Source organism: Zootermopsis nevadensis, unplaced genomic scaffold (genome assembly GCF_977971745.1).
Source record: "Zootermopsis nevadensis isolate Lab colony 2312 unplaced genomic scaffold, Znev_1.0 Znev_ptg000003l, whole genome shotgun sequence".
Lineage (NCBI taxonomy): Eukaryota > Metazoa > Arthropoda > Insecta > Blattodea > Termopsidae > Zootermopsis > Zootermopsis nevadensis.
The window spans coordinates 6,300,182-6,320,015 of NW_028259135.1; the positions used below are offsets into that span (position 1 = coordinate 6,300,182).

General features: G+C 39.9%; 1 protein-coding gene across 5 annotated transcripts; it reads left to right on the plus strand.

Moving 5' to 3' along the window:
* Positions 1–719: 719 nt before the first annotated feature.
* Positions 720–19,706, plus strand: LOC110827408 (transmembrane channel-like protein). 5 transcript variants are annotated; one of them, XM_087341173.1, is made up of 13 exons: positions 720–964; positions 2,544–2,730; positions 3,602–3,839; positions 6,657–6,845; positions 7,648–7,886; positions 8,632–8,823; positions 10,376–10,624; positions 10,710–10,779; positions 11,955–13,110; positions 14,152–14,288; positions 14,758–15,354; positions 15,497–15,626; positions 15,853–16,096. In XM_087341173.1, the coding sequence occupies exons 1-13, from the start codon at positions 739–741 to the stop codon at positions 15,960–15,962; spliced, it is 3,720 nt and encodes a 1,239-aa protein (XP_087197299.1). In that variant the 5' UTR covers positions 720–738; the 3' UTR covers positions 15,963–16,096. The 5 variants fall into 5 exon arrangements, with proteins under 5 accessions (XP_087197299.1, XP_021914729.2, XP_021914732.1 ...); XM_022059037.2 differs by lacking the exon at positions 15,497–15,626 and adding an exon at positions 18,281–19,706 and having other exon boundaries at positions 724–964; positions 15,853–16,102; XM_022059040.2 differs by lacking the exons at positions 720–964; positions 2,544–2,730; positions 15,497–15,626 and adding exons at positions 2,738–2,844; positions 18,281–19,706 and having other exon boundaries at positions 15,853–16,102.
* The last annotated feature ends 128 nt before the right edge of the window (positions 19,707–19,834 follow it).

Below are 19,834 nucleotides of genomic sequence, written 5' to 3' on the forward strand. Positions count from 1 at the left end.
TTACGTCTTTTTTAAAACTCTTTGACGTTTGATCCTGTAATTCTGTTCGAATGACCTTTGTATTTCTTTTGTCTGTCGTTTTATTTTTAACATAACGTCGGACTTTTAAAGCGTTTTTATACGTTACTCTTTTGGGTTTCGTATACACGCGGTCGACATTTGCATTACAAAGCAAATATGCGTTTGACTTTTCTACTGCGTACCAAAGTGTTGCCTGTATGTGCGACATTTTTTAAAATTATAACAGGTACTATATACAGCGTGGTTTGTTACATTATTCGTCACTTACAGAATAAAAACTTTGTAGTGCTATTACAATGCTACTGTTTTTATTTAGACAAATATTACAATAACTGAAATCGTTTATTTTAAGACTTCAACAATCATAAAGAAAGTTTTATGATCGTACGCTGAAGTGAATTTAAGTTCTAGCCATTACATATTTCTCGTTGAAACTTTATTATTGGATTAATAAATGGACAACAGCGTTACAAAATCCGTCACCGATATTGTTCAATCTCACGCCAAAATCACACGAACGTCTGAGTCCAGGCGAGTGAAGACAGCTCGGAACTCTCAGCGTAGCTTAGTTTCGAAGACTTAGAGCCGGCGCGTTAGGGTATAGGGAAGTTCTTACGTGACCTCGAAGCGTCCAATTTGGTGATTGATCTAGAGAGGCGTCCGACCTGTATTCGGGATTTTGTCGGATACTTCGCTTCAGTTTTCGTCCGCCGTGGAATGACGAACGGGTTGAATGACACGGCCAGGCATCGACTTATCTTCTTTCTGCAGGTGGAGCCAGCCTCGCCGCAGCCTTCAGTGGACCGCCTGTCGGTGAGCTTCGCCCCAGAGGAACGCAGTGTCTGCTCCGACAGCTCCGTGAGGATGAACGTCTTCGCACCGGGTTCTCCGCCGGTCAGCACTGCGGAGAAGGTGCACTTCCCACGGGAACCTACCGTCACAGGTCGCCACTCACGTTCACTCGTTTTTCCCTTGTTCCTTCATTTTTATTTACGTATTCATTTTGCCAGTATAGTGACTGACTACATGGACTGGACGACCGGGGTTCGATCCCCGACGGGGGCAGGGGATTTTTCCTCTAGCCTCTGCGTCCAGACCGGCTCTGGGGCCAACCCAGCCTCCCATCCAATGAGTACCGGGGTCCTATCCCGGGGGCAAAGCGCGGCCGGATCGTAATGCTGACCACTCACCCCCATCTAGTGCTGAGGTTAAGAATGAATAGGAGCTACACTACCTCTCCCCCAAGCGCCTACATGGCGTGTAGTGGGACAGCTTTCTTATTTATATATTTATTTGTTTTTTTAGAAGTGTCCGCAGCGTTTTTGCGGGGAAACGTAAGAAATGTTTACGTTTTCCAACTTTCTTTCTTATCCGAAAAATTCTCATAAGTGTGACCATTCGATACGTATTGTTGAATATCACACGACAAATTATTCCCCCAAACCCAAGAACATTTGTCTTTACAGTACAGTGATTAATTTGAAAGACATCAGTCCTAATATTTTTTTTCTAAAAATGCGCAAATTTGGGTGGAAAAGTAGGTGAGTGGGTGAGAAATTCACGCTCATTTAGATTATTTGTGTGATAAATATCCCACAAAATACGTCATGTCATGTCTTTCTGTTTGAAGAGTTAAAATTTCGCCTTACTACAGAGGCAACTTCTTTCACTCTGGTGTACTGTGTGTAGTCTAAATACACCTGATGTCAAATTTATGTACAAAATACACGCAGTATATAAAAATTCTGTTATGTCCCCAACATAAAATACAGAAGCCGCGTTTTTTATTTGCGTTGTTTATCAGCATGTTCTTACATAACACAAATAAGAGCACAGGAATTAATGTATTTAATTGCTTTCCCATGTACCGTGATATTAATTTTATTTATTTACGTATTTCTGGTTTAACTACGATTTCAGTAACTCATATTGCGTCAAATGGTAGGAAGAAAAGTCAATAATGAATTCGAAAGAGCATGATAGGAGGTGGTAGTGGCGTAATTTAAGGTAGGCCTACTGTCCCGACATTTGGCTGGAGAGACTGAAGAAAATATTTAAACATCTAACAGGAATGTGTTTATAGACAACTTAAATTAGTGTACTACATTAATGTGTGACAATTTAAAGTGCTTGTGTTTCAAAATTTTAAATCAATTTAACATCTTTTGAGGATATTTTTATTACATTAAAACATTAAAAGACTAATTATGTTTGTTTTAAGTTTAACGTTTTATAATCAGCGTTCAACTGATCCCAGTTGCCACGCGCACGGATTTGAATCCTACTCGGACGTGGATGTTTATTTAATATTTTTATGGTGCAGTGAGTTCTGTAGACGCCGTAGCCGTGAAGGGAACTTCTGTATTATGAATCGGCTCGACTTGACAGAAGCAGCGTCCGACGGTTCCGTCTGAGCCCTCGCTGTAGATGCCTTTTGAATCCCACAAACCCAAAAAATTCTACATCAGAATCAATTATGAGGCAGAGGTGGAAAGAATGCCTGAAACGTGTATGTAACGCAGATGCTGAGGACGACGATGAGGAAGACTATTCCGCTAGTGTGTGTGCCATCCTCCAGCGTCGTGCCACGTCACGACGGCAGAGCAGACGTCGAAACAGGCGCCCTTCTTCTCCATTTTCGCCAGATGTGGATAGCGGGCAATCTGGCATCCGACGTCGGTCATCGGTGTTCACGTCAAGCTCTGGCGAGTGAGTACCAGTTGTGTGAACATGGCCGTAAAGCGAGTGATCAGCTGTTGTTGTTTCAGTATGGCGGCAAGGCGAGTGAGACACTGTTTCGGTTTCAGAATGGCGGCAAGGCAAGTAAGTAACTGTTGTATCAACATGGTAACCAGGTGTTGTGTGTTCCTGATTTTATAACACTGAGATATAAGTGAACCTGTAGACTTTGTGTATAATATGTCACATTAGTGGAATGTCCCGATGTGACTGTCTTCGAGAACAGGGTGCTGACGAGAATATATCGACGTAAGGAGAGAGGAGTACCAGGATGATCGAGAAAATTAAATAGTGAGGTGGTTAAAGTTAATACTTAGTAAGATGATTAAATCAAGGAAGACGTGAAGCAGATGTGAATGCAGCATATGTGTACATGAGGTAGATGGGAAGTACATGTAACATTCTTCAAAAAGGGCTGTGTTTCATGTACTTAATAAAATATAGTTCTTGTCAAAAGAGTTAGATATTAAAATGTTTACAAGGTGAATGTACAAGGTCGTTTCTTTATTTTCTAATAACAGAGATTTTCTGCAGGTTTGTGACAGTGGTTTGTTTATTATTCATGTGTTGGGTATTGTCCATTGTCTGATGTATACAATGTTTTAATATACATTACATTTTTAAGTTATGTCCGCTTTCATTTTCAGTGTTTTTATGTTATTATAATGGTATACTTCTGCTACTTTTCATTTGTAATATTATTTTTGGGACTGAACACAGTGTTTTTCAGATACTAGGTGAGTATGCGTTCCAGTGGACCACGAGAGTGGCCCAACAAAATATTGATATTAAAAAAGAATCATTACATTAAATGAATGTTGAACTGTTCTTGTGCTGCTAGTACTGCCATCTCAATGGAGGAGGGCATGACACAGGAGCAGATCTACGAGAACCTCCGTCTGCACAAAGAAGTTCTGAGCAGCGTGAAACAGCAGCCATGGGGCATGCATCGCAAGCTGCGGCTTGTGCAGCAGGCCAAGGCCTACGTGAAACGACATGAAGGGGAACTGCAGGAGCGTCTTGCTCAGAGCAAGACCACACGCGACATCCTCGCTTCCTTCAACATCATCATTATCAAGGTGAAAAATTTTATGTTGCATGAAATCTAGAATATTGTTTTTGTCACGGACTTTATAATCTGACAGTGGCGTCTTACAGTTACCGAGTTTTTGGACTTTGTCCATTGACTGGTATTCCAAAAATTAAAAGCACAACATTTCTGAGACTGAATCTGTCTCTGTCCTCAGGTGTAAGGAAAAGGGAACTTTTAGAAAAGCCAACGTCATTCACCATAAAACGTCCAATCAAAACACTTACACGAGCATCTGAGATCAAGTTTTGTCAATGAGAGTTAATAGAAAGGTTTACAGTAAAAATTATGGAATTGCTAATGAAGATCAAGACTAAGTCAATAGTTGAAGTGGAAATTAAAATACATCAAATCAAAACAGGAACCTCAGTACAGAAGAAATTCAAATGTTTCCTGTGGCCAAAGAATTGTGCCCTGAAATAAAGTCATCAAGATGCTCAGAATAGCTCATCAAATCAAACATTCTTTGCAAATAGGAATGAAGAAAGATCTGGTGTTCAAAATGCTGCGCGTTTTTAGAATACCAGATGACGGACAAAAGACGGAAAACTCAGTAATACGCGCGGATTTTATAGTCAAATAGACCTTTTTGCAACAATTCAGTGAATTAAATTGTACAATGAATTTATGAGAACCTTTCACTTTACGTTCATAGAATACTTAAGATGTTATATAACAGGATGAGTCCCTTACTTTCACAGATCAGATCGAGGAAGTTTAAAGACAGGCTGTTGAGGAGAATATTTGAACTTAAAAGCGAAGAAGTAGGATGATGCCGAAGAAAATTACGTAATAAGGAGACACAGAATTGTATTCTGCGCATAGTTTAGTTAGAGTGATTGCATCGAGGAAGATGAATTAAGCAGGATATGCATCTGACCTTAGAGGAAACATAGTTCAGTTCTTGACATGGAATTTAGGTACCCTGGCCCAGTTTCATTTTCTTTTTCCCACGGCCGAAGTCTACAACTGTGCCTTCACTTCTCCCCTACAAGTCCTCTCTTCCTTTTCTGACCAAGTTCAAGTGTGCAAAACTTAATTTCATATTATGTAACCTGTACAGTTGAAATCATATTCTTAAGTCATCTATGAACCTAACCTAACCTAAAAAAGAATTTTTTTCCAGTAATTAATCAAGCATCATTCCATGACGACATAAGGGACAGTAGCACTAATTGGAAATGAGAGTTCACATTCAAGCTGTGGCTGTTTTATCTCAGGAGAAAAAAACCGTTATCTATTGGACACGAGACCATGTCTGTCCAAGAGCGGTTGGCAAAGAGAGAAATGTACTTCTGTCACAAATCAAACTGTGATTATACACTATAATGACCGAGTTGTCTAACCTCTTCTTCTTCTTCTATGGCTCTCTGGTCCATATTTGGTCCATGGCCTCCTCAATTCTCCTCTTCCATTCGGTCCTCTGTTAGGTCCGTCTGTCCGAGACTTTGATTGAGGTTTCGAAACATCTTCCTTTTTACGGTGCAAGGTTGTTAGCCTTGTGACCAACCCCCAACCTGGAGGACCAAGTTACCTGTCATAGTCTGACCTCTCCCCCTTGACCAATCTGGCTAGGGAGGCCCTACCAGTAGCTCTTGGGGTCACTGAGGTACTCAAACCCCACCACCACGAAGGTGCAGGTACCATTAAGTGGGGTGTCTAACCTCTTACAAATGAAAAATGAGTGCCCTACAAGATGACCAATCATTTGATGTACGAGGTGTGATCGAAAGGTTTCCAGACTGCGCGTATAAAAACCCGTATACTTATCTCAGGTATTAAATTCATCCATCACCCTCGAAGTAGTTCCCCTGGGAGTGAACACAACGATCCCAGCGCCGCTGCCAAGCCTGGAAGCATCCCTGGAAATCTTTCTTTATCAGCCTGTCAAGCACCATCTGCGATTCTGCCTGAATCTCTTCTATCGTCTCAAATCTCCTTCCCTTTAGCTGAATTTTCATCTTTGGGAAGAGGAAGAAGTCACACGGAGCTAAATCCGGCGAATAAGGAGGGTGCGGGATGACGGCCATGGTGTTTGAGGCCAAAAACTGGCGAACTTTGAGGGCGGTGTGCGCTGGCGCGTTGTCATGATGCGTCGCATGTGGAGTTCTTCCTTTAGAATCAGCTGACAGGTCCCATAGCCTATCCCAACAATGTCGCACAAGTCGTTGATGGTACGACGTCGATCTTCTTGAATGGCCTGCCGAATCTTCGTAACATTTTCGGGCGTTGTGCTCGAAGATGGTCGTCCAGAACGCTCGTCATCATCGACAGAGGTTCGGCCATTTTTAAAACGTGAATGCCACACAAAAGTTTGTGCACGACCCATTGCGGACTTCCCAAATGCTTGCTTTAGCATTTCATAGGTTTCCGTAGCCGTTTTGGCGAGTCTTTGGCAAAATTTGATTTGTTCATGAAAATCTGCCATTCCGAAATCGCAGGAGGGTCGGTGTAATGCACTACCAAAACGCCCGTAACTAAGAAACAAATGCTAATTCGATGATGCCGGCTGGCACACTGATTCACTATGAATGTAGGCCGCACCCCCTAGCGGCAGAAGCTCGTACTACATCCGGTTCGCCCTCTATTGACAGTCTTGAAACTTTCCGATCGCACCTCGTATCTGCTTCTCAACTTAATGAAGTAATGTGACTGACACAGTACAAATTTTGTTTTACATTCTATCCTGGCACATTCTGTCCAAATATTATGAGACGTACACGCCTCAAATTCTTATAGAGATTTAAAATGCTGTTTAGAAATGTACACATGTGTAATAATTCTTTTTACGTGGCTGTTGTTTCAGAAGTGGCGGTATCTGAAGAGAGAGTTGGCCAACCTGGTAAACCTGCTGATCCCCTGGGAACTTCGCATTAAGGAGATAGAATCCCATTTTGGTTCTGTAGTAGCATCGTACTTTACGTTCCTCCGCTGGTTATTCTGGGTGAACCTGGTGATCACAGTCCTTCTTGTTGCATTTGTTATAATTCCTGAGGTAAACGCACTCATCCTTATGCTGTAGGCTATAAAACATTGCAATTCAAAGGACTTCTAAATACATCTGAATTTCCATTTAATGCTAGCTTCTTTGAGTGACAATGAATTTGGATGGTAAACTGAAGAAAACAAAAAAAAAATGTAGGAACCATATGAGTTGCATTACTCATATTATTGTTGTTGTTTTTGTTGTGAAGGTGGCAGTCAGTGTCTGTGCACATGCTGACAGGCTCATTTTCCAGGCCCCTGTTGATACGCAAGTTAATATGTATCAGCAGTGGAATGATACCGACAAGAAAAAAGAATAACAAAAAATGCTTTCAGTTTCTGTTTAACCGTTTGCTTCTTGTTTTCTTCCGTCTTACAAACTGGCTTTTTCAACTGCATCAATAGTAACACAGTATTCTACTATGAGCTGCAGTAATTTCCAAGAACTATTGCATTCACTGGCAAAGTTTCCTTATACAGTATAATTAAAAAAAATGGATAAACTTTTGTGCACCACTCTGTAGTTAGAAAGAACAGATTCATCCAGAAATATTATCAAAATTATTTTTTTCCAAGAAAATTTAAATACAATCTGAATATTTGATGAGGATGACACCTTTGTCATAGCATAATTCGTATGTGAGTTAATGTAATTTATATTTCGTTTTTTAAAACGTGATATTAAATTTGTGGAAATGCTGCTGTTTTGAAGGTATCTCGTGCTGTTCGAGATTAAAACTCTTGGGAAGTAATGTATCTACTAATGATCATAATTTGTTGTGTTCTAACTGACTGCCTTTTATCTATTTCAGATGCTGACTGCTGATCCTAAAAATGCCGGAGAAAGAAAGGAAATGTTGCCCGAAGAGAGAACTAAGGCCACAAACCTAATAACTCTATGGAATTTTGAAGGGGTCCTCAAATACTCTCCCATCTTTTATGGCTACTACACCAACAGGGATGGCACAAGAAATGGATATCGTCTTCCTTTTGCGTACTTCATGACTGGACTTGCTGTGTATATTTACAGCTTTGTCGCTACACTCAAAAGGTACACTACTCAGAGAAGTCTACACAGACACAAATCTGACTCGTGATTAAGCCTAGAACCACGTAAATCAGAAACCAGTGCCTTATCTCGCTTGCATACCTGGATTCAGTCCCAGAGAAGATTACATCGGGCATTTTGTAATTTGTTCTCTTCACAAAATATCCTCAGATGTTGTCAAATCCAGCAGAATTAGATTGACAGGCAATGTAGCATGCATGGAAAGTTGAAGAATGCACACAAAATTTTAGTCAGGAAATCTGAAGGCAAGAGACCACTTTGATGATGCTGGTATAGGTTGAAGATGTGGGTAAGATTCATCAGGCCAAGGACAGAGCCCATTGGCAGACTCTTGTGAACATGATATTCAAACTTTGGGTTTCATAAAAGGCAGGGATTTTTTAAAAATTATTCATTGTCTAGAATTTTTCCATTGTCCTTGTTTAAAAAAGAAGAAACCGCGATGTTTCGGAAACAGAGCCAATTTCTGAAGTGCCGTGGTTTATTTTTTAAACAAGGACGATGGAAAAAGTCCAGACAGTGAATAATTTTAAGTGTAATCCACCATTGTCAGGACCCTTTAGAGTTGAGGGAATTCCTTGACTGTCTGACTAACTATCAGCTTCTCAACAAGACTGCATAAAAGCAGGTAGAAGCTATTAAGGGACCACACAGACTGCATACATTCTGCTGAAATACTCTGTCTCTTTTTGCAAATGTCCTTCCCGTTGGCGTGGTCGCTCCACAGGATGGCAGAGAATTCCCGCATGAGCAAGCTCTCTGAGAAGGATGACGAGTGCGTATTCACATGGAAGCTGTTCACTGGGTGGGACTACATGATCGGGAACGCTGAAACCGCACACAACCGCACAGCTTCCATCATCTTGGGATTTAAGGAGGCTCTCCTGGAAGAGGCTGAGAAGAAAAGGAACCCTCAAGAGTAATAGATGCGTCACTTTCTTTTATGAATATTAACTTGAATTCCTACAGTTTAAACCATTTAAAATAAACGTGACTTTAATCGGTATCTTGTGTGAATATGAAACATGGCCTCTTCTTTGAGGAGAAAAATGGAGTTTAAACAAAATTATGGGTCCAGTGAGAGGCTCTCGTATCGACACCAATGAACATTCAGTCATCATAACAGCGTTTTATTCGAATGGATGGAAGAACAGATAAATGATCAGGACATAAAAGGTATCAAATGCATTGTTTCAGAAATGCAGCGATATCTTTAACCCTTTTGAAGTCAAATCTTGTCTCAATAATATTCAAGAATTTAGTCTGTACAACAACAAAAATACAATGCTTCACTATTACAAAGATCAACCGGTTAATCAGGGCTGTGGAGTCGGAGTTGTTAAAAATGTACCGACTCCAACCTCAGTATAAAAAGTAGCCTGATGATTCACGTGGTGATGATGAAATGTCTTAGTACCTACTCCAGAGCCCTGCGGTTAATACCATTGGGCTATGAAGGGTTAAACTGGTTTCTACAGGATTTTAAATCATTATAAATGTCAACTTTAGAAAAGACTGTGATTCTATATAATATGAGGCAATATTAATGTTCATTGAAAGTCATATTAGTAGTACTGAAATAAACAATATAAACCCTCCCTCATTTACACTTCGTTATGTGCTTGTAAATAGTGATATTATTGTAACCTGTTAAACATTGCTACATCATACATCAACAGCAAGACATGATCTAAATTTGTCTTAGTCAGACAGTGTGAAAACTAGTAAAATTTATCCCTTCCCCCCAATCCAAGGAATTCTGTGAAATACCAAAAAAATATTTAAAAATCTAGCAGAAAATTTCTCCAGAAAAGGTTAAGTTTCAGATTTCCTGTAATGTGTAAAACGTGCACACGATGTGAGAGCAAAATGATACCAGTCCACAGAGACAACTATTGTAATAATGGTTTAAAAATCAGAAAAGGTCAATAACCACTGGCATAGGTGAATCGGTGTCAATAAAATTACTCGTTGATTTGTGCATTCCATAAATTGTATCACATTATGAGCTTCAGCCACTGGCTTAGCAGGTAATCTTAGGATTAGTAAAGGGCAACAAATTTTACAAAGAATGTGCTTGATGAATTGATTTACTATGATTGATTGATTGGCTATTCAGCATTCTTAACTCTTTAGGATATTAAATTTGAACTTAATTGGAGATTACGCTTCAAATTACTAAACTGTTATTTTATTCTAATACGGTCAACACGCGATATGACTGACCAGAGCCTGGTTTGTGGAAACGTGTTGAACCATCAGAAGTGGGCGTTCACGTTGTGGTTGAATAAGCTTTAACCCGTTGGTTGTTTTACTTGTACCATGTTTTTACTGGATATCTTTATTTTCTACAGTTTTGCTGGTATGTTTGAAATGCATTTTCCATATTACACCTAAAGTCACTCTAATTAATGTGTAAGTATGCGGCTCAGTCGAGAAACCGGACTTAAAATAGATGTCCTTCTGCCTAGCTGGAAGATTATTGGTCTTCGAGTGCTCGTCAATTTTGCTGTCGTGGCTCTTCTTGCTGCTTCGGTATACGCGGTTGTGGAAGTGGTGAAACGCTCTGAAGAGCCTGCCAGTGACGAAAACTGGTGGCGCCAGAACGAGATCACAATGGTCCTCACGTTGATCACATTTGTATATCCTATTATCTTTGAAGTCTTAGGTTTCTTTGAAGGCTTTCATCCCCGCAAACAACTTCGACTGCAGTTGGCGAGGTAAGAACATGAGCACAGAAACGTTAAACTGCCATGCTTTATAAATGTGCTACGTCGTATTTCACATTGTGCTTTTCTGTTTCAGAATTATGGTACTCAACTTTCTGAATTTATATACACTGATTTTTGCACTTCTTGGAAAAATAAGTTTCATGGTAAGGAATTTGTGTGTGTTGTTATAGAGGGTTAGAATCTGGTAATGGAATCCAAGTAATATTTGTGTTCTACATTTATAATTGTTATTTAAATTGACAATTCTAAAGACTTTTGTTACTCTTATAGCCTTGTGTGATGAAAAGTTAATTAACTTTAAAGTTTATGATGTCAATGTAGTCTATATAAAAATGCTAAGAATGATTTTCATTAAAAATTAGCTTCAGAGTTTTCATTAAGTGTTTTTTATATCTTGACTTTGAGAGTCCACAACAGTGGGCAGCAAAATATTGGCTGTGTCAAGGTCGAGTCCAGGAATTTTGTACTGTGCTACAAATAGAAAGTATAACGTCAACCTCAAAATGATTGTGTCACTTGATCATTTGTTATGTCTTATGGGTTATATCAGTGATATTCAACCTTTTTTGTTCGCGTACACCCAGATATAATTTCTCTTCAACTTTGTACCCCCTAAGTTGTTGGCGTATAATTCAAGTTATACGTAGTATATAATCTGCATCTAAAATAAATTAAATGAATTACATTACTAATTATTCAGTGTTTATCATAATTTTTTTTTTAAAAATTTCACGTACCCCCTAAGATGTCTTCGCGTACCCCAGGTTGAATACCACTGGGTTATATGATTAGGTGACTAATATTACATATTATAGAAATTGAGTTCAAGAGTTTGTAAGATATTCTTGGTTTTGGTGTGTTTATTTTGTATTATTTGTCACAAATGCACATCAAGGAAAAAAGCTTTCTCCTTTACATGAAACTGAAATATGTATCAAGTTTTTTGATAATTAAATGAATTAAAATATGTTTGTACAGGCAACTTAATGGAAAATTGAAAGTGTTTTGTGCAATTGAAAATTGTGTTCCTTTTTCTTTGGTTATTTTTACAACTTTTCACCAAAAAATTAACAATTTAATTCTAAATCGTAACCTGATGGGAAGATAAGTTGCGTTAATGATTGTAAGACATACTGAAACAGAGAAGCTCTCTTGTGTGGCAAGTAAATTTCAGTTTAATTAGCTGCTTTTAGTAAATGTGGTGTTAATCGGCCCATATAAGTGAAAAGTAATTGGCAACAAAGCTGTGCAGTGCAGATTTTTGTACAGTGAAAAGTTATAGTTCCACTAAAAAGTTCTTATTGCATGTTTCTCATAGACCAGGGATCTGCAAAACCTGAAACCAAACACTACAACTCACTTAGCTGTGACGTCGGACTACTCGGAGAGCAGCATGCCATGGTCCAAAGGATCTGCGGCTAGTACAAGTCTACCTGCAATGTTTGAGTCGTCCAATGTGACTTCTCCATCTGATGTTACGGCTTCTATCATGATGATAGTAACGGCTTTAAGCAGCGCACCTCACATGTTAACCAACGTAACTAGTTTTTTACAGACAGTTACAGAAGAACCTACTGAATTGACTTCTGTAGTGTCAAAACTGGCCAGTCTTCTAAATTTCACGAAGTTCACTTCTGAACATTCAGATGTAACAACATTTTTACCAGTTTTCAATAGGACTGAAGTTTATTTCTATGATGCAACTGAATATAATTCTTCAATTTTAATAGATGCAGTTGTTCCTACAGAACCTACATTATCATCAGAATCAATTGAAGAATTTGGTGATATTGATAATTTTTTGAATCTGACCTTGGAAGACTTCATGTATGATAACTTTACATTTATTAACGAACTAATGAATGTATCATCGTGTGTAAATATTAGTGATGTAGAATATGACTTACCAAACTCTTCTGATGGCAGATGGAATAGGCTCGATTCAGATACTGCAAGTAATTTTGATATGACAAGTAATATTTCATGCACGGAAAATATAACTTTTGAAATTACTGAGGAGGCCTTACAACCTGATTCAACAAATTTATCATCAGAACAGAATTTAGATGATACAACAGATTCGTCTGTAAGCTTTGAAAGCGTTTTACCATTGGATTACGTTAGTGTAGCAAATTTCAGTTCTGATGACGATAATAAGAGTAGCACTTCAGCATCAGTGACTGAAAATGAACTGTTGATTTCAACTCTGATTACAACATTAACAACTTTACTGGCCCAGGAAAAGGATTCCTCAAATACCAGTGAATATATTGAACAAATCTCTCAGATTCTGCAAGAAGTAACAACGGGTTTTCCAGTAAAGGACGCAGATCTGAGCAAGTGCGACTCAACACAGTGCCATGCAGCATCAGCAGATGCCAGTGCTACGATTTGGGAGCCTGTAGTTACAGTGAACACTATAAATGAAAGACATTTCTCTACAGCCATCACTGTGGAGTCAACGGTAACTTACGGTAGGTGCAAAATTAATACTAGTAAAGTTCACTGTATACTTGTGTAACAAGAGGACGAATTCTCTAAGGGGAATGTATAACGTGAATCTAACTCTATGGAAGAAAGTTCTTTGTGAGAAGCCGAGTGTTACTATTTTTTGCTAGACAGAGGACTGTAGTGGCCAGTTAAATTGAGTCCATATCTTCATATTCTGTTCATATAAAATTAATTTTAATAACATCCTCCCACCTGTGACTAAGTTCCAATTGGTCTTCCCTTCAGATTTCCATACAGAAATTTTGTACGTACCTAGGCTTTGATGAGTATTAACAGCAATCGTGATTTCGCCAACTCCCAGCTTCTCATAAGGCATTAGTCCTACGATTTCAGATGTTTCTCAGAAACGTGACCCCTGCAGTTGGCAAGGGATTGCTTTATTATTTTGTTCATGTTTACTTTGTGCATTTATTTTTTATTACTTATGTAAAACAGGAGGTGGCAAAAACCCACAACCAGGTTGTAGAGCCAAGAAACAACTACTTACGTGAATATTCATTACCTTATCACTTTAATCACTTATTCATACATTCAGTTGTGACTCAGAGACTGTTTAGCTATACTTATATTGTGATTTTCTTCAGACACTCCATGACAATTATGAGACATTAAATTAAAATAGCTTGTGACTGTGCCATTTTTATTCTTCGGAATTCATGATCCTCACGTCATTTAACACTATATAGCACATACAGATGAGAAATCATTTTTAAATAAACAAAGAAACAAATTACTGTAATTTGTTTGTTCAATGTCAGAGTGACCTTCAGTATCTTGTTCTTTCTGTAGAGTTTCCTAAAATTGGTGATTTGTTTAAAACTAGTAGGGAGAGAGACATACACAGACATTCTGCTGTTTTTATCTTCAGAAATGACAAGCCACTTTCTTAATGATGTACCAGTATGTTACTGCATTTCATTTTGGCCTTAAATCTCAAAATTTGTGCAGCCAGCATGAAAATTGACACGCGGAAAAGGTTGTCCATAATTCTAACTCCTCTTCAGGCTCGAGTGAGATACCAGTGCCTCAGTCAGAGTTATCACCCGCACAGATGGATATGAAGACAAGAAGGGAACTACGTCGCTTGTGCTGGGAAACAATGTTTGGTCAGGAGCTCGTCAAACTCACAGTAATGGATCTTGTAAGTTGTGTTTTAGATATACAATGTGTCAAACCCCAGTGTTTAAGTCTGGCCAACAGCCACTTAGTTTAGGGCTTTAAAGTCCCTGTAATTTACAATAGAGCATTGCACTATATCACCTGTTTGGTGAAGTTTCCTGGGGATGTCAGTAACAGAATATTTCTCTAAGATGGCTGTCTTCTGGGTCGTAGTGCCATGTAGTCTGGTAGAAGGTTACCAATGTTTAAGAGGTCCTTACTGCCTCCAACGTCAAAGCGAGGCAGTAAGGGCCTGTGAAATGTTGGTGTACTTCTTCCAGACTACATCCCAGAAGACAGCCATCTTTGTACTCATTGCAGATCTTGTCCTGTAGCCTGGTGATGAAACACGAATATGTAGGTTGTCTGCATTTGCATGTAGACCAATCTCCTTAATAACATCTAACGGATCTCCTGTACACATTCATGTCTTACTGCTCTGTGCACGACAGGTTGTGACGGTGGGCTCCACCCTGATTATCGACTTCATCAGAGCACTGTTTGTTCGTGTCATGAACAGCTGTTGGTGCTGGGACTTGGAGAAGCAGTTCCCACAGTATGGAGACTTCAAGATAGCAGAGAACATTCTGCACCTAGTGAACAATCAGGGCATGGTGTGGATGGGCATGTTCTTCTCTCCGGGATTGCCGCTCCTCAACCTTATCAAGCTAGTTATACTGATGTACCTGCGTTCCTGGGCAGTGCTCACTTGCAACGTACCGCATGAAGTCGTGTTCCGGGCCTCCAGATCAAATAATTTCTATTTTGCTCTTCTCTTGACCATGTTGTTTTTTTGTGTTCTGCCTGTGGGATATGCGATTGTGTGGGTAGAACCGTCATGGCACTGTGGACCATTTTCTGGCTATAAATATATTTACCACATCTTCACAAAAAGCCTCCAGAAGGCACTGCCAAAATCTCTCCACCGAGCTCTGGACTACATTGCTTCGCCAGGCACAGTAATTCCTCTTTTACTGCTCCTTGTTCTTGTCATTTACTATTTGGTGTCACTGACCGGCGCTCTCAGAGAAGCCAACAACGACCTGAAGGTTAGGAACCATTTTTTACTTATCCGTATAAATAATTTTAAATGCATAGGTTTTGAGGTTTCCATGGCGGTGAGTCTGAAGATTGCTGTCTTCTGGGTTGTTGTGCTGTGTAATCTGATAGAAGTTTACTGATGTTTCACAGGTCCTTACTGCCTCCATCATCAGGCTATGGTATTATTTATGTTCAAAATTTAAACAGCATAAAAGTGCAGTAGCCTGTATTGCCATGATGCTGATAAAATTCATCACGTTTCTTTACAAAAACAAGGAAGGTAACAAAAATGAGATTTACAGTTATCTTTTGAGAAGTATTCAGGAAACTTTTTTATCCAGTTAAAACTGTTATGTGATCTATTTGTCAAAATAATGAAAATCTGGATGCATACTTGGTTGGGGTTTCAATGTTGCAAAACCTTACAGGTAGGAAGCAGAGTAGAAAAAAAACTAAATAGTTTGATATTTGAAGGTACACAGCAATCAAAATGAATGTGGTTATAGATTCAACTGCGGCGAGAGCGAACCGAAGAGCGCCGCAAGATGTTTCAACTCATGCACCACAAACGAAGAGGCGGAAGTGGTGCAGACAAGTCGGACACTCCATATATTAGGTGGCGAAAAATTCTGCCTGTAATGCCATCTAAATCATTGCCAGGTGCAACTTCAAAACTGGGTGACAATAACACAGAGGATAAGGAGAGCATAATGGCAGTAGGCAATGGAAATATTAAAAATGATGCCAGTCAGAACGGTAAGTAATGACAGGTAATATTTGTACGGTTAATAGTTTAAGAATCAGCATTTCTATGCATCTTTCAGCGGCTTAGTTTACTATTGTCTGTCGAATCCAGGAAGGTATTCCATCTGTTCAAATACACACTGCTCCAAATGTCATATATTTTAACTTTACGCTCGATGAATTTGTTGTTGGTATCCTTACACCAACGCTGTGGAGCTGAGTTCTTGGAAAGGAATAGTTGTTCACCTGGGCAAGAAATTCCTCATTATATACTTTACATCATCACGTTACTTCCTCGCTTTTCGGTCCAAATTATCTCCTCAACACCGTTTGCAAACATCCCGAATCTATGTACGAGGCGCGTCCCAAAAGTAAGTTTCCCACTCGTCCCACAGCTAGCAAACCTTATATTGAGCGAAGCGACTGTGCGTACGTGATAGAGCAATGACGTAGCATGGCGCATGCACTAACGGTACTTCCCGCGTTCTCACAGTAGCATCGTTGCAGCTGTTGAAGATGGAGGTTCTTATTCCAGCTCCCGCCGACTGTGAAGTGCGGTCAGTGATAAAGTTTTTGAATGCACAGAGCATAGCGCCGATCGAAATTCATCGTCAGCTGTGCCGGGTCTATGGGCCTAACGTCATGAGCAAGCAGATGGTGCGTCGCTGGTGCAGACAATTTTCAGCAGGTCGACAAAGTGTGCATGATGAGAAGCGCAGTGGGAGGCCATCCATCATTACAGACGACCTTGTGGAGCTTGTGCGGGAACGCATTATGGATAATCGTCGCTTCACAATTACGGAACTCAGCAGTCATTTCTCGCAGATTTCCCGCTCCTTGTTGCACAAAATTGTCACGGAGCACCTGTTGTTCAAGAAATTGTGCGCCAGGTGGGTGCCGAAGCAACTGACACCAGAACACAAAACAAAGCGCATGGAGTCAGCATTGACATTTCTGCAGCGGTACCATGATGGCGGCGACGAGTTTCTGGACCGGATCATCACAGGTGATGAAACGTGGATTGCACACATTACCCCAGAAACCAAGCAGCAGTCAATGCATTGGCGTCACAGTGGATCTCCCTGTAAGACGAAATTCAAGCAGACGTTGTCGGCGCGGAAAGTGATGTGCACGGTGTTCTGGGACAGACGGGGCGTTCTCCACGTCGACTTCCTGACCAGAGGTGAGACGGTGAATGCTGAGCGTTACTGCGAAACACTGCAGAAATTGCGACGGGCCATTCAGAACAAGTGGCGCGGGATGCTTAGTGCCGGTATTGTCTTCCTGCACGATAACGCTAGGCCGCACACGGCTCGACAGACAGCAAGTCTCCTGCAGGAGTTCAGCTGGGAGGTGTTTAATCATCCACCCTACAGCCCGGACCTCGCTCCCAGTGATTTCCATCTTTTCCTACACCTCAAGAAATTCCTGTCCGGTCAGCGTCAGCGTTTTGAGAATGACAGAGAGGCGGAGATGGTTGTCACACAGTGGTTCCAATCCCAGGCGGCAGACTTCTACGACACAGGTATTCAAAAGTTGGTCCCACAGTATGACAAATGTCTCAATTCCGGTGGCGAATATGTTGAAAAATAGCTGGACACTTGCTGTATCTGTTGCAATAAATATTTCCATGAAATTGTGTTTTGTTTCTGTAAACGGCCCCAGGGAAACTTACTTTAAGGACGAGCCTCGTATGTTCATTAAAGTAAGAGATAGGGTTTCACCTCTATATGAAACTACGAATAATAATGAAGTGTGTTATTTTAAATTTTAGGTGTTTTTATAGGAGATGCGAAGATCAAAGTTTTGTAAAAGAATGGTAGAAAGCATTTCTCAAGTACAATCTGCTATTAACATAACGTGATTTTCATTTGTTACAATATTATTACACTTCATGAAGTATAGGCAACAAGCCTCTCCCTCCACCTAACACGTGAAATGCTTCAAAACGTGGATCACTGATAACACCAATTTGACGGCAGTGTGAACTTGTAATATTTGAGCAATGTTAACATTCTCGAAAATCTGCATGATAATTGATATGTTGAAAAGATCTTGTGATAGTTGTTGTTGATAATGAACCTTCAGTTCAACAGAAGTTGAGGAACTTTGTGGAAGTTAAGCTGCAGTCTATGCATATTGATGTTATTTACCAAGGCTGGTTTAACATTTACTTATATGTTGTTTCAGAAATCTTGACTAGGATCATGAAAAGGGCACTGCGCAAATCCTCGGCAACTTCTGATGAAGAAAGCATGCCTATTATGGATGGAGATGGAACTGACATTGAACTGCATGACTCGCTGCCTGAGGACAGACCGCAAATGAAAGCTGCGAAAGTAAGACCTCAGTTTGAATCTTATAATTGTGGTATTATTGAAACTTCATTTGATGTTGAACAGGAATCTGTCGGGAAAGCTGCAGCCAAGAATATAGGAGATGAGAGTCATCATCATCACGCCCACAGAAAGCGATCAGAACACAGACATAAATCCCCGTCCTCAAGTTCTACCAATAAGGAGCGAGAAGATTCTCTGACATCAGCATGGTCAGACAACATTCCTGTCATCCGTATCAGCAAGACAGACAGTTCTGAATGCATCCAGCAGAGGGCAGAACCACAGCGACCAACCAAGTTTAGCAGCGGTGACACTGTTATTGTGGCAGATGACATTGAACCTGTTCATAAATCCGCTAAGACACTTCCATCATCAGACAGTCCGTCTCTTCATAAGAAGACAGTTAGGAGGTGCAGTGATGACCAGTTTCATCCAGACGGTGTTAGAGTAGATAATAATGGACATAAAAGATTGGTCCAGGCATTAATAACAGAATCAGAACAAAAGAAGAATCACAGGGGTAAGGATGAGCAAAAACTTGGTGATGCAATGGAAATGACATGCAAGAATACTCCACAAAAACAGCATTTAAGAAAAGATGAAGCTAAAAAGTTATAGGCAGTGAAATATTCAGATGTACTCTATATTTATACAGTTGTAATTTATACAAGTAACACTACATTCTCAATATCAGAAAGTCAACAGTAGCATAGTAGTCAATATATGTATTTGTATGTGTAAGAGTCTCACATTCCATCATCATTGGCCATTGTCACTATTGCTGTACTTTGTTGTTGTCTTTACCTTTTCTTCCTATTTTTACTTTGAAACAATTTTGTATTTAGATTTGCCACATGTTCCTAGCTGGGGTACCTCAGTCAGTATAGTGACTGTGTATGGACTGGGACGACCAGGGTTTGATCCCCAATAGGTGCTAAGGATTCTTCCTCTAGCCTCTGCATCCAGACCGGCTCTGGGGCCCACCCAGCCTCCAATCCAGTGGGTATCGGGGTCCTTTCCAAGGGGTAAAGCATGGCCAAGATGTGACACTAACCACTCACCCCCATCTAGTGCTGAGGTTAGAATGAGTAGGAGCTATACCTCCACTCCCCCCAAGCGCCTAAAAGGCATATAATGGGACATCTTTACTTTTTTACTTTTACATGTTCCTAGCACTAAACTTTGAAAGTCTTTCCTTAATTATTCTTGTTCTGTCTAGGTCACTATTCTCATTATTTTACAGTTAAGCAAATATAAAGAATCTTTTGTTTTCCTTATGCATTATATGTCTCTTTACTTTACAGTTATCCTTATTTTTTGCTGTATCCTCATTTTTCAGCCATTATATTAAATATTCATTTCTGTTTCTGTTCTGAAAATGATATAAAACTAATCAATACTATTT